This window comes from Periplaneta americana, chromosome 7 (genome assembly GCF_040183065.1).
Source record: "Periplaneta americana isolate PAMFEO1 chromosome 7, P.americana_PAMFEO1_priV1, whole genome shotgun sequence".
In the NCBI taxonomy this organism is placed as follows: domain Eukaryota; kingdom Metazoa; phylum Arthropoda; class Insecta; order Blattodea; family Blattidae; genus Periplaneta; species Periplaneta americana.
In genome coordinates, this window is record NC_091123.1 from 66,564,101 (window position 1) to 66,579,360 (window position 15,260).

At 35.4% G+C, this 15,260-nt stretch overlaps 1 protein-coding gene across 3 annotated transcripts in view; it reads left to right on the top strand.

The window, feature by feature from the left end:
* The first annotated feature begins 9,806 nt into the window (after positions 1-9,806).
* The window catches only part of jef (major facilitator superfamily domain-containing protein 6 jef), a 113,865-nt gene continuing 108,411 nt past the window's right edge, over positions 9,807-15,260 (top strand). For 2 of the 3 annotated variants that reach the window (XM_069830850.1, XM_069830848.1), the window contains exon 1: positions 9,808-10,315. In XM_069830850.1, the coding sequence (XP_069686951.1) occupies positions 9,906-10,315 (410 nt within the window). In that variant the 5' untranslated portion in view covers positions 9,808-9,905. Of the gene's footprint in view, positions 10,316-15,260 lie in introns of all 3 variants that reach the window. The other variant, XM_069830849.1, reaches the window with a different exon arrangement.

Sequence of the window (15,260 nt, forward strand, 5' to 3'; positions counted from 1 at the left end):
GTAAGATGCGTTTATTTTGATTCCAATAATTTATTGTTTCCTGAATTGAAACATTTCATTTAAAACTAATTTAAACTAAACATTACCTGTATAATAGCTGCTCAAAAACTGTTTGTGAGAGTTGGAGGCGGCAAATTTTAGTACTCCCTAGGGGCGGCACTATACCTTAATTCGGCCCTGCTAGCATTAATAAGTATAGAGGAGGGTTTATTCACAAAACGGAGCTACATTTAATGACATAATCGATATCATCGTCCAGAAATATCAAGGAATTAAGTTCATGGACAGTACAAGCGAGAGTAAATTACTTTCTACAAACTCATTTGAAAGTGTTTTTTTACCGTTATGATTTTGGACGAATAAGAATCAGCGTTGTTTTTAATGCGCGTCATTTTCAAATTTAAAAAACCGTGTTACAGAACTTCCCCTAGTTTTAAAAATTCATGCTTCGCCAATGCTCGCAAGAGGGCAAGGTTAATGTATCTCCTAGAAAGTACACAACACCACCTACACTTGACCTTCGTTTGTCAGCTGATTGCCTTTCTCCTGTTGCATAATAATGTTGGTAGTATTATGTCACGATTTAATGCAATAATAACGTACAGAATAATTACTGAGCAAGACTAAACACGTCAACAAATAAAATAGAAATATTAGTCTTATAGGGTGCTATTCATAGACATTTCGCTAGCCCGCGCTACGAGCGTGCTAAACTAGCCCCGGCTATCGATTGGTTACTTGTACGGGATTCATATCATATCATATCATATCATATCATATCATATCATATCATATCATATCATATCATATCATATCATATCATATCATATCATATCATATCATATCATATCATATCATATCATATCATATCATATCATATCATATCATATCATATCATATCATATCATATCATATCATATCATATCATATCATATCATATCATATCATATCATATCATATCATATCATATCATATCATATCATATCATATCGCTAACACTGCTTTATGAATATGAAAAATGTTAGTTCGCTGATCATCCACCAGAAACCCGCACTAAGAATGTCTATGAATACGGCCCTAAAAGACTAGATAGAAAAGTGTTAGGCCTGTGAGAAGGAAAAGGGACTAAATAAATAATTTTAATTATCTGGACTATACAATATCTTATTTAAGACATGAATGTATCACTAATAAAATAAATTCTCATGCTGACATGGAGCATTAAAATAGCCTTAAATACCCGTACAAGAAAAGAAAAATGTTGTAAGTTATGGCAGTTCCTATAGTATTATTATATTTTTCTCTCAGTTACGGATCCTAATCAAAAAAACTAAGAGAGGGAAGGATATTGAAGCAACAGAAATAAAACTTTTATTCTTACAAGTTGCGGGCTACACATTAAGAAAGGGGAAAAATGAAGATATCAGGAAGGAATTAAAAGTATTTAAATTATCCAAATGGTAATCCTAAAATCTGGATCATTTTTTTTAAATATTATGTATATTGATTTTTCAGAATAGAGCTAACTTTCAATAAACATTAAACTCCAATTATTCAAGTCAGGTTTGGACTGGTATTTCTCATCCCAAAGGGAAACATTACCATACCGGTAAAGAACCATTAAGTTCCTTTACTTACTTACTTACTGGCTTTTAAGGAACCCGGAGGTTCATTGCCGCCCTCACATAAGCCCGCCATTGGTCCCTATACTGAGCAAGATTAATCCAGTCTCTATCATCATATCCCACCTCCCTCAAATCCATTTTAATATTATCTTCTCATCTACGTCTCAGTCTCCCCAAAGGTCTTTTCCCCTCTGGCCTTCCAACTAACACTCTATATGCATTTCTGGATTCGCCCATACGTGCTACATGTCCTGCCCATCTCAAACGTCTGGATTTAATGTTCCTAATTATGTCAGGTGAAGGATACAATGCGTGCAGCTCTGCGTTTTGTAACTTTCTCCATTCTCCTGTAACTTCATCCCTTTTAGCCCCAAATATTTTCCTAAGAACCTTATTCTCAAGAACCCTCAATCTCTGTTCCTCTCTCAAAGTGAGAGTCTAAGTTTCACAGCCATACAGAACAACCGGTAATATAACTGTTTTATAAATTCTAATTTTCAGATTTTTTGATAGACTAGATGACAAAAGCTTCTCAACCGAATAATAACAGGCATTTCCTATATTTGTTCTGCGTTTAATTTCCTCCCGAGTGTCATTTATATTTGTTACTGTTGCTCCAAGATATTTGAATTTTTCCATCTCTTCGAAGTATAAATCTCCAACTTCTATAGTTCCATTTCCTCTGAATTGGATCCTCATTTTGTCGTAACTGTGTTAACATGACGAAAAGACCTGAATTTCCGAAAATAAAGTTATATTAGACAGTGGATGTGTTGAATTAATTTCACACAAGGCTAGATACCATTTTCATTGTTTACTTCGCTAATATTTGTAATGAAAAATTATGTGCTATTCACTTGACATTGCTTTATGTAACTTTAGAAGTGGTCATGTGAAATTTATTCCCGCAGTTTTTAACCTGTAGCCTACCTACAGTATATTGACAGCATCCTAAGAAGTCAATTGTTTTAAAATAACACTATAGGAGCAAGGATTACAAACGAATAATCTGTCGATCGAACAAATCAGTATCTCCAAGTATTTTTCTTTAACTAATGGCAGGCTTTTGACTTGCGTCATTCACCCAAACGTCTCCTATAGTAGGCCACGCGATCGCCGAAGCCTGTAGTTCTTTCAGCCACTACGAAGGTGCACCATAAGAGGCGAACTACGTAACACCGTATGATGATGATGATGATGATGATGATGATGATGGGAGCAATGGTAGAAATCAAGTATGGGAACGGAAGTGTCCACGAAAACCTACCTCCAAAGAATGTCTTTATCCACCAGAAATTCTAGTTGGATCCACCAGGATTCGAACCCGGGCTACCAGCTTGGAAAGCCGACGCTCTAGCCATTCGAGTAACGGTGCGTCGTGTCTTCAAGTATCTTTGCTTTAAATTTTTGTAATAATAATAATAATAATAATAATAATAATAATAATAATAATAATATTGTTTAGATAAAATAAATTTAATCAAATGTTCAGCTCTTAAGTGAGGTTCTGGCTGATATGTACAGCTGTCAAAAGAAAAAGTGGCCGCTCTCCTGGAACAAAGTTCCCTTCGGGTATCTTCGCTATAATTCGGAGACAGGCGATGTTACATGTTGTTGGACCACGTTGCCTGATATCTACAGTTATAATTGAAGTATTGATTCTGTGATTCGATAGGGTAATGGTAGCGTTCAGGCCTCTTATTCATGAGGTCCTGCGTTCGACTACAACCTCGTGCTTTTTATGTTCTTTTTTGTTATGTTTTTTGAGAGAGAAACTATACATAATGGCTCCTTTCTCTTTTACGATTATTTTAGTAATTAACATCAGGTTCATTAATATATTATGCCATGACTTTATCATTATCATTATGATATTGTGGCTGCAAATGGAAAGAAAAAAGATTTTATTCTCAATAAAAATATCTTTCGTGGCATAAACAAAACAAATTTACTGGCGTCGGCCTTAAAACATTCAAACAATTAAGCGTTCAAAAAACAAAACAAAAAGCCAAAATTCAATATTTAATCTTCCTCTTATCTCGATCATCTTGCAGTCGAGTGGGCATGGAATCGACTAGTCTTTGCAAATAGCGACTGTTCTTAGACACGATATTCCAGGCATTCTGAACATACCCACATACATAAGTGTTCTGTCCATAGGCAGGTCTTTCATTGCAAACCCAGCAATCTCCAATCTTTCCTATTTTCTGCCTTCCTCTTAGTCTCCGCATATGATCCACATATCCTAATGTCTTCTATTATTCTTTTCAACCAGAGACCCAGCCAATTCCTTTTTCTCTTTCTAATCAGTTTCAGCATTATTCTTTCTTCACTCACTTTTTCAAACACAATTTTATTTCTTATTCTGTCTGTCCACTTCACACGCACCGTTCTTCACCACATCCACATTTCAAATGCTTCAATTCGTTTCTCTTCATTTCGTCGTAATGTCCATGTTCCTTCCCCATACAATGCCACACTCCACACAAATCACTTCACTAGTCTCTTCCTTAGTTCTTTTTCCAGAGGTCCGTAGAAGATGCTTCTTCTTCTATTAAAAGCTTCCTTTGTTCATGTTTGCAGTTTTTCTTGGGAAGGATAGGCCTAAATGCGGTAACATCCCGTTGCTTTCCGCACACCACTATCTCTTTCGCATCTTATTAAATTCCAGGGGACCCAAGCATGGAGATGAGGAGAGTGGATTTGACTAATTGGGCCCTCCGGACTTCACCGAAAGTCACGGCAAGGGTTAAATATTAATTCTATCAGGATGTTTGACCCGATCAGAGACCGGGAAATCTCAATTAGCCTTTGCCCCCCGCATCCTGGACTAGCTTCTACGAATCATCAGAAAATCTTAGAGTGTGATTGGGCCAATTTTTCCGAAAATGTTTCCACACTTTTGCCCTCGTAGCTCAGCGGACGAACGTCGAAATTTAGATGTCAACGTCTCAGGTTCAATTCCTCGTTACTCCTTTTCATTTTATTGTGGTTCAAGATAGTATAATGTAATAATACAAAAAGAAAAACTAATACCAGTATTATGCAACTGGATTTTTCGAAACCTAATATTAAATTTATGTTATTTATATCGCTAAAGAACGATTACAATATAAATAACTAGAATATTATTTATACAGTATCACTAAAGAACGATAACAGAATATAAATGATAAATATCGGTTTGTTTAATTAATATAAGATATTATATAATACTTATTTAATTATCTAAATAAAATAACCTATTTTACAAAGAAGGATGGTTATTTGTGTTATAATAATTACTTACATAAAATACAGATTATTTATATTGCGAAAGAACAATAACAATATAAATAACTTGAATATTATTTTATAATGCTAATGAAGGAAAACAGAATATAAATGATAACTTGAATATTATCTATATCGCTAAAGAACGATAACAATATAAAAAACGTGAATATTATTCATATCGGAATTTCACAGATTTATTACAGATATATTTAAGAAATTGTAGAAGAATAGTAATTAGTAACAGTGTCCTATTTATTCTTCTTGGAGCCAAATTTGTAACTTTTAAAAGTGTGGTTACTATGTTGAAGTGTATGTGTTGTAACGGATGCTTGATTTGTTATGTATGTGAGTCAGTTATGTGATGCTTGATGTCGTCGCAATGTCGTAATTATAGTTTGATTGTGTTTGTATGACTATTGTGTATTCATTTATGATGTATGGTACGGAAGGCTGCGTATTTGTGTTATAGAAGTGTTACGTATGTGTGTTGTTAATGTTTTTGTATATTTCAAATTGATACCTGATATTTATTTTGCAATCGCAATGCCTAATTTACGGTTTGTTTATGTTTTGTTTACATCGCGTAAGCTAATTTAATTTTCTTTTCTATTTTTCTTTATGCTTATCTTTTTTTGTGTATGAAACTATAGCCCTAACATACATATGTAAAATAGGGCTAACTACCATTGGAGATACAATAATAATTATTATTCATATCGTTATAAAACGATAACAGAATACAAGTGATGACTTGAATTTTATTCATATCTCTAAAGAACGATAACAAAATATAAATAACGTGATATCCATAAAGAACGATAACTGAATATAAATGATAATTTGAATAGCATTTACATCGCTAAAGAACGATTAAAAAAAATGAAAACTTTAAGAAGACCCGAACCCACAACCTTTGAATCACTAAACAAGCACTCTACCGCTGGCCTACGAGGCGCAGACATGGAACACTTTCATAGTTCGGGAACTGCTTGTACAAGCACATGCATCGTGTAACATCGCCGCGACCCGAAGTGGACTTTGAAAATATTCGCTGTTCACGAGTGCGGCCACTTTTTTTTTTTTTTTTTTTGACAGCTGTACATCTATCAGGTAGTACATCTCACTTGACGATATATGTCAGAGGAAAGACAATAAATTATTGTTTGTGTATATCTGAAGTCGGATTAGTGTAATGTGTTACTAGTCACCGATGTATGCAATGAGGAGGGAAAGGAACTGACCACCCTAACCCATTATCTCCTGGCTTAATTGTCTCATGAGTGGTGCCTTATTGGTGTCACTTATAAGGTTCAAACCTGTCTTCGGGCAGTTGACTAAACAACAAAGGATGTGAAACTTCTAAAGAACAACGCTAAACCTTTATCCCAGACAAAACAATGCATCACACTCGCAGCAAAGAAAAATTCATGCCCGTTGCGAGATTATAACATAACACTATTTTCTCTATGTAACGTCAAAATTGCACAAGAAGCACAGAGTCCACAACTACATAACTTGCAAGTACTTTTTCTCACAACTATCTGCCACAAAGGTGAAGAGTTGATGACATGCGGTAATGAACTTATTTTTTTATTAAAAGGTCAGAGTTGAAGAGCGCGCCTTGATTGCTGAAACCTCCTTGGATGTACATCACCGAAGAACATCGCTGCGTACAAGTAAAGGTTTCTTCCTGAGTTTATTTTCAACAGCTTCGTTTGATACATCCATCCATGCGTTCGTAGATCTATCTCCTTGCTCACTTCTCATTCCTTCATTGATCCGTTAGTGTAGTGTATCCACTCATTCATCCATTCATTCATTGATCCATTAATGTTTCCATTCATCGGTCCAGTCATTAATCCATTAATGTCTCCACTCATCCGTCCTTTCGTTTATCCATTAATGACTCTATTCATCCGTTCTTTCATTCATGTCTCCACTCAACCGTCCTTTCATTAATCCATTGTCTTCACTCACCCGTTCTTTCATTAATCCATTAATATATCCACTCATGCTTCCTTTCATTAATCCTTTAATGTCTCACTCATCCGTTCTTACGTTCATTCATTAATGTCTCGACTCATCCGTCCTTTCGTTCATCCATTAATGTCTCCGCTCATACGTCCTTTCGTTGATTCATTAATTTTTTCACTCATCCATTAAAGTTTCCACTTATCCGTCCTTTCATTCATCCATTAATATTTTCTCTCATTCATCTTTCATTCATTTATTAATTTCTCCATTCATATGTATTTTCATTCATTCATTAATGTCTTCATTCATCTGCCCTTTTATTCATCCATTAATGTCTCCATTCATCCGTCCTTTTATTCATTCATTAATGTCCCCACTCATCCGTCCTTTCGTTCATTCATTAATGTCCCCACTCATCCATCCTTTCGTTTATCCATTAATGTCCCCACTCATCTGTCCTTTCATCCATTCATTAATATCCCCACTCATCCGTCCTTTCGTTCATCTATTAATGTCTCCATTCATCCGTCCTTTCGTTTATCCATTAGTGTCTGCGCTCATCCGTCTTTTCGTTCATCCATTAATGCAACTCATCCGCCCATTCTTTAACCAATTAATGTCTCAACTCATCCTTCGTTCATTCGTCTATTAATGTCTTCACTCCTCCGTCCTTTCTTTCATACACTGATGTCTCTACTCATCTGTCCTTTCATTATCTCTATTCATCAGTACTTTCATTCATCCATTAAAGTCCCAACACATCTGTCGTTCCATTCATCCATAAATGTCTTCAGTTATCCAACCATTCGGCTCTTCACGCGCAGTCCTTTGAACTATTCATTAATGTATATTCTCAACCGTCAGTTCAATCATCCATTGAATAATATACTCTATATCCTCAACCGTCCGTTCAATCAACCATTCGTTAATTTATAGCCTCATCCGTTTGCTCATTAATCCGTTAATGTCTCCAATCTATCGCCCATCTGCCAACCCATTAATGTCCGTCCTTTCATCAATACACTGTCACTACTGATCGTTCACCTAAACTTCTGTTCATCCATCCAACCACTCACCCAATCTCCTGTCCGACCATTCCTCCGGTCATCCAACCATCGACCCATCAATCGCCTGTCTCTGAGTCTATCTACAGGCACTACACTTTCCATATATCCATCTGTCCACTTGCTTATCGAGTTACCATTAACATCCAATCACCCACTTAGGCTATCTAGTCATCTACCCACATACCCATTTACATATCCATCTTCGAACCATCTATACATCAACCCATCCATATATCGTCTCACCTATCTAATCATATCTATTCCCCTATTTTTGTTTATTTTACGACGCTTTATCGACTGCGATGGTTATCTAGCGTCTGACTGAGATGAAAGTGATAGTGCCAACACTGCCAACGAAATAAGTCCAGGGGCCAGCACCGAAAATTACCTAGATTTTGCTCTTAATAGGTTGTGGGAAAATCCCGGATAAAACCTCAACCAGGTAACTTGTTCCAACCAGGATTTGAACCCGGGCCCGTTCGTTTTACGGTCAGAAAGGCTAAACGTTACTCCACAACGGTGACTCTCCTATCTTTCTGATAAGCAGCCATATGTTTAATCATTTAGTTATTTATACTCACTAAAGTTTCAATTACAGCGCTTATTCAATATTATGAGGAGAATGCGTGGGGATAGGTAGCTGGATAGAAATTTAATTCATTAGGAACAGCTGTTTTCCTGTGAATTTTCAATGACAGGATTGAAAAATAACTCAAGTTGGGAGGGGCATGTTATAGATATAGTTACAGTTTCCTTCCTTGTCAGTTATATCATTCTTCACAACTCCGTACCAATTAAAACGTAACACCACCGCAGCCATCGGCACTTTGGAAACAAACGGGGCAGGTCTATATCTATTTCTTTATTTAATGAACCTAGCTATAAAGCTATTCAGAATCGAAAGAGAATGGAAGAGGATAGACATGGAAGGATAGATAACAATGCATTTAGAACGGAACGATATGAATTAAACGGGAAATACATAATAAATTAACATGTTATTACAAAAAAATGGGGTACAAACAGATGATAAGATTTAAACAAGATGATGGGGAAGAAATAATAATAATAATAATAATAATAATAATAATAATAATAATAATCAATGAACAGGGATGATATGTGGGTAGATATTAAAATGATGGTGGGTCGAAAAGCAAAGATGTAAAGGTCCACCATAATTATGAATTATAAAGTTGGTTGACGAATAAATATGTCATATCATATCATATTCAAAATCGGCGAGATATTTTAAACGAGACGAAGTTAATGAGACCGACTAAGGCGTAGTAATGGCTAAATCACTGTCAATCTGACATCTCATGTTGTTCGGTGTCGTGCAAACCTAGGGGAAAAAGACGTATCTCGAGAAAATCTGTTCCAACACCATTTTGATGCACCACAAACTCCACTTGGTCACGCCTAGTTTTGAACCTATGTTTCCGACGTGGAAAAGAGAAGTGCTAGCCGTCCGAGTAATTAAGGGTCAGCGATAAAACATTCCCAAACACAATATGTATAGCCTACCAACAATTTAATTTTGAACTTGCCAGAATTTTAACTCAGGCCTTCGGCGTTGGAAGTCTGTGCACTAGCCTGTAAGCTAACGGCCTGTCTTAACCGCATCTTAATTTCGTAGCAGTTTTTGTAGAAAATCCCAAGTGCCATATTGTCCGTGATGGAAAAAATATTTGACATAGCTAAGAGTCTTTGCAGGGAGACTCCCGCTCGGGTCATTAGGTCCGAGCACTGCGTAGAGTGTACTGAGCAGCGCGATCCTCGGCGTGGGCGTACAGAGGCATCGGAACCACGACATGGCCGCGGTATTGATCTACAGAAGACCGGTCCCATTCCGAACGGCGGGGAATATACGCTCGTGCCACCATTCTATTGATTCGCATCCTAGTGGACCAGAAGGCAGCGGACGGCCTACAGTTGCTGGTGGCTTCAGCTGCTGGTAACAATGGTTGGGATGGACAGGATGGTTAGTGAAGAAGACGGCTATGCTGGTGGGATGGGACACCAACAGCCACCGCAGATACCTATGACAGGTCCGGGAATCCGTCCCATGGTGGATCCAGAGGCGCTGGGTGAAGTAGATCCCGAGAAATATCCTCAGCCCAAGGAATCTACCCACAAAATACGCGGTCGTTCGGATATCATCGAGTTTCTATGTGGATCCGTAGATCAGGAATTGCTTACCGTCAAGACTTTCTATTTCTTCTTCTATTCGGCCTTCGGATCTTTGTTTCCGTTGATGGGAGTTTACTTCAAGCAGATGGGAATGAACCCAGGACAGTGTGGTTTGCTAATAGGATCCAGGCCGTTTGTTGAATTTCTGTCAGCACCATTCTGGGGAAGTCTTGCTGACAGGTGAGTACAAATGCATTTCCTATTTATAACATCTGTGCAGTGATGTATCTAAATATGATCGTAATAGGGGCATAGTTACTATCGTCTTTATCTTTGTTATGAATCAAATAACTGCTTTTTTTCCGATGTTATCATTACATTCGTCATTCGTTGACTGAAATCCATTGGAAATATATAAAAAGAACTGTAACGCCTTGTGTTTTTTTATTTCAGAATTTTTATACATCTTGATTACACAACTTTTAACACTATATCACTTTGGAAAACGTATTGTGATGATGGCCAATAGCAGGCCGAAACATGTTAACAAGGTAACATAAAATTTAACACGTGAAAGACATATAATACGTTTTTCAGAATTTTTGCTTAAGAGAGGCACATAGTTCCCTTGCTCCCATAAATACGACCCTGGATCTGTGTATTAGAATATGCCATAATTTTTATAAAGTAATGAATTTGCATTAAGATTGAGAAAACTGCCTTTTATTAAAACCAAATAAAAACTATTTCAATGACAGGAATGTGATTAGTAAGAGTAGTAGCACCACCACCATTATGAAAACCAAGGATGTCTTAACGCCTGTTTCTATTGCAAAAGGAATAATTTTTCCTCTTTATCTATGAAATTCCGGTTGTCTTTCTCCTTCTGGTTTCAAGTGTAGCATAATTTTTGGAAAGCCTGGATGGTTTCATGCTAACTATCTGCAAGTTGAAGTTTGCAATATTTAGTTGTTCTCGTGTAAAAGTGTAAAATAATGGATAAGATAGGAAATTAAGTTGTAAGAAAATAATAAACAATAGCAGAATATCTGAAAAATATTCATAATTATGTGAATAACAGCAAAGACCACTTTTCATAAATAAGAGACGCTTGACCGTCAAAAATAGCACGAGAAAAACAAAGAAGATCTGGTCTTATTCCAACAAACTTAGCAACTTCTTACTTCACAATTTATAATGAAAATTCTGTTCCAGCATTATTTTTAATATTTCGTTTTGAAAGAAAAACTTGTATAGGTAGTGAAAGTAGGAAAACTTTTCAAATAAAATATTTCTTTATTTCATCGCTATAATAATTTGCAGAGTGTGAAATCAGTCATTAAAAAGTAAGTATATCTTTTAAAGATGTATTATATATTCTTTTCAGGAGAAATGTGAATGTTTCACGTAGAAATTTGGTCATTAAATTAGTTTGGAAAGATAAGTATGTTACGAAGAAAACATATTTTTGTCACCGAATAAATCAAGTGATGAAAAAATGTATAAGAAAGCTGTATCACTTTCATAATGTCATAGTAGAACGTTATTGTATTATTTAAAATAAAACAATTGAAAAATTAAATAAAATTATGTCATACAAATTAATAATAAGTTACATAAGTAGTAATAATTACTGAATAATTATGATAGGTAAATAAATTCAATAATATTGCTCAGTATTTGTAAGCAATCATTGCAAAACTTTGCAAATTAGATATAAAGTTCAGTTTGCAATTTTCTTTGCACTTTATGGTGAGAAACAAATATTTTCACATTGGACAACTTTAAAAGAACGAAAAGTGAAAAGCTGCTAAGTTTTTAATCGAAGAAGGCCGAGGATGCCCAAAAATGTTGGCATGGTCAATTTCTTTTGGAGAAAAAGGAGAGAAATTTGATCCAATTCCTCATACTACCATTTATACATACAGTAGTTGTAATTACTGTTATTATTACAAATTCTATACAAACAAAACTTTCCACATACACACAATTTACAGTACCTATACTGTTTCTACAAATAAATTAAGACATTTCAATATACTGGATAAAAACCTAAAGCTAACAAGAGACCGAATTTTGTTTAAATCATTCAAGATTAAATTAGACTTAATTTAATATAACTTTAAGTAAAATATCAGATTTAAATTACTAAGTAAACTAAACCATGAGGAAATGTGTACCACTCGCATGACACCGTTTATTATTAACAAGAATTTAGTTATTCAATTTAATTATTACCAAGAAATTTACTACTTGTACGTGTCCACGTTGAACCAAAACTCTTACATGCTTAGGTATTAAATGGGCTAAAATACAAATTATTTTTGTAGGAAGGACAAATCTGTACTTTAGCTGTTGATTTGTCACAATTACGTATGTCTTACACCCTAATGGCCATGTTATGCTCGTATAAAATGAAATCCTACTGTAGTACCACATACTTGTATATCTAACACTAGTCAATAAGAAAACTGTCACTTTAGGCGTACCACTACAAATTATCTTTTATACATGAGAGGAAAACTAAAATGGAGAAACAATAGGCAAAATTCGATTTATTATTATTATCATTATCATTATCATTATCATCATCATCATCATCATCATCATCATCATCATTATTATTATTATTATTATTATTATTATTATTATTATTATTTCTGCCAGAGAATCAGTCCTATTCCGAGACTCACTGTAGGAACATAGGTTAAGGGTGTTTGAGAAAAAGGTGCTTAGGAAAATATTTGGGGCTAAGCGGGATGAAGTTACAGGAGAATGGAGAAAGTTACACAACACAGAACTGCACGCATTGTATTCTTCACCAGACATAATTAGGAACATTAAATACAGACGTTTGAGATGGGCAGGGCATGTAGCACGTATGGGCGAATCCAGAAATGCATATAGAGTGTTAGTTGGGAGACCTGATGGAAAAAGACCTTTAGGGAGGCCGAGACGTAGATGGGAGGATAATATTAAAATGGATTTGAGGGAGGTGGGGTATGATGATAGAGACTGGATTAGTCTTGCACAGGATAGGGACCGCTGGCGGGCTTATGTGAGGGCGGCAATGAACCTTCGGGTTCCTTAAAAGCCATTTGTAAGTAAGTATTATTTCTGCATTTAATTAAATAGGTATATCGTCTTTTTCTACTTCACACAAAATCTTCACGTACCGGTAACACTTCTCCATTTATTTTTTGGCCTTCATACATATTTTGTTCCTATTGATCTATATAGATTTGCTACTTTTAGTAATCTTTTATCCTTTATTTTGCACATGTTCCAAACATTTGCTGCGATATTCTTATACAGTATTTTATTGTTAATGTAATAATATGTAATTCTCTTCTTATACCTCCATTTACAATACGATTCAGTCGTGTTTATTATTTATTTATCCTATTTAAATTTAAATATACAGAATATAATTACAACAATAGAAATAGAAATAAAATAATAAAATCAATAGAAAAAAGAAGATACAGTAATATTAACAAAATTTGAAGACCAAATGAGCAGCGCTTGTATTCGGTCGCAGTTCAGATATATTATCAATAGGCCTATAAGAGAATATACAAAATAAAATAAAATAGGAACTAAAATTAAAATTACAGCTGCAATGAAATTATATACTAACATAATATTAACATAGAGAAGAATAATATCGTACGTGAATAAAGTAGGACAATTTATAGGAAAATATATATTCCAAAATTATAGAATACAAATATAATATAGGTTAATTAATTCATACACATAGGCTATAAATGTATTTAATCAAATTGAAGACATTAACACGTTTCTAATTTTCTTGTTATATGTTAGTGGATTACATGTTAGAAGTTCTGGGTGTAATTTAGCTAAAGAATTATACAACCGAGGGCCAAAATTAATGTTATGTTTTAGACCAGCAGATGTGAAAGAGATGTGTGTGGAGCCTAAATTAATTTTTCCTCTCAAACTTATTTCTGCACTTTGTATTTTAATGTTTTCCTTGTTCATACCTATGTTTTGCAACCATACAGAAGGATGGGTGCAATTATTGACTAGGATAACTTTTAAAAATATTCTACATGTCTAATTCCCTATGCAGGGCGTTTCAGTTACAAACTTTTAAGGATGATAGAGTAATCAACACGAGACATTTTAATATGGTACCCATAACCCGAAACATTCCCTTTGGCAATTATAAGCCTTTTTTTTATTTGATCGAAAGTACAAACCCGTATTTTACCCCGTAGGTACATCGCGAGATTTTTTTAAGTAGGCATTAACATTTAGGCATTTGTCTGACAAAGTTTTAATGCTGATCACTTAGTGTCCCATACATGTGATAATGAATCTGAGTGTCCTTGGATTTGAGATTACTAATTACAAGCCTTGATATGTGTAGTAGGGCTAAGTGTAGTCAGCTAGCATCGAACTCAAGATCATCTTTCTGAAGTTTGGTTGCAGACTCTTTGTTCCTGCAAACTCTTGTGAATTATCGAACATTATATGAGGTAGTTTTCGTTATAAATTATACACCATGTCCTGCTTAGAGGGCTCAAGAAATAGGCCTAAGTGCTAATTTAAAGTATAAATAATGGTTTTATAACATAACTTTTTGTATACCTTGATGTAAAAACTCTCCGAGTTTCGGAGAATGGTCAGTGCAACTCGATGTGTGCGCCTCGAGCTACCCTGAAGACATCTAATAAGTACTCAACCTTCTGCCAAGTGTTCCATAACATTTGTGAAGTTATTAGCGCAGCTGCATTTATAAGGCGTTGTCTCAATTTTTTCAAAGTGTCAACTGTATCACGTTGGTACACAACACTTGTCACAAAGCCCCAGAGGAAGGTCAATGGGCGTCAAGTCGGTTGACCTAGATGGCCAGGCAAAGGTTCTCCTCTTCCCATCAACCTATTGGGAAAGTTTGCATTCAAGAAGCCACGCACTGCTCCATAGTAAAGGGGTGGAGCCCCATGTTGCTGAAAAACCGATCCTGGGGGGAGTTTATCAACAACAAAAGTTCTGCACATGTCCAGATACACATTCCCTTTGATTGTCGCCTCGATGAAGAAGAATGGTCCAATGACGGAATGTTCTACTGAGTGACGCCAGGCTTGTTTCCACGATGAACGTTAGTGCACATGCGCATTAACATGTAACATTTTTTTAAACCATTGGTGCATTGGAC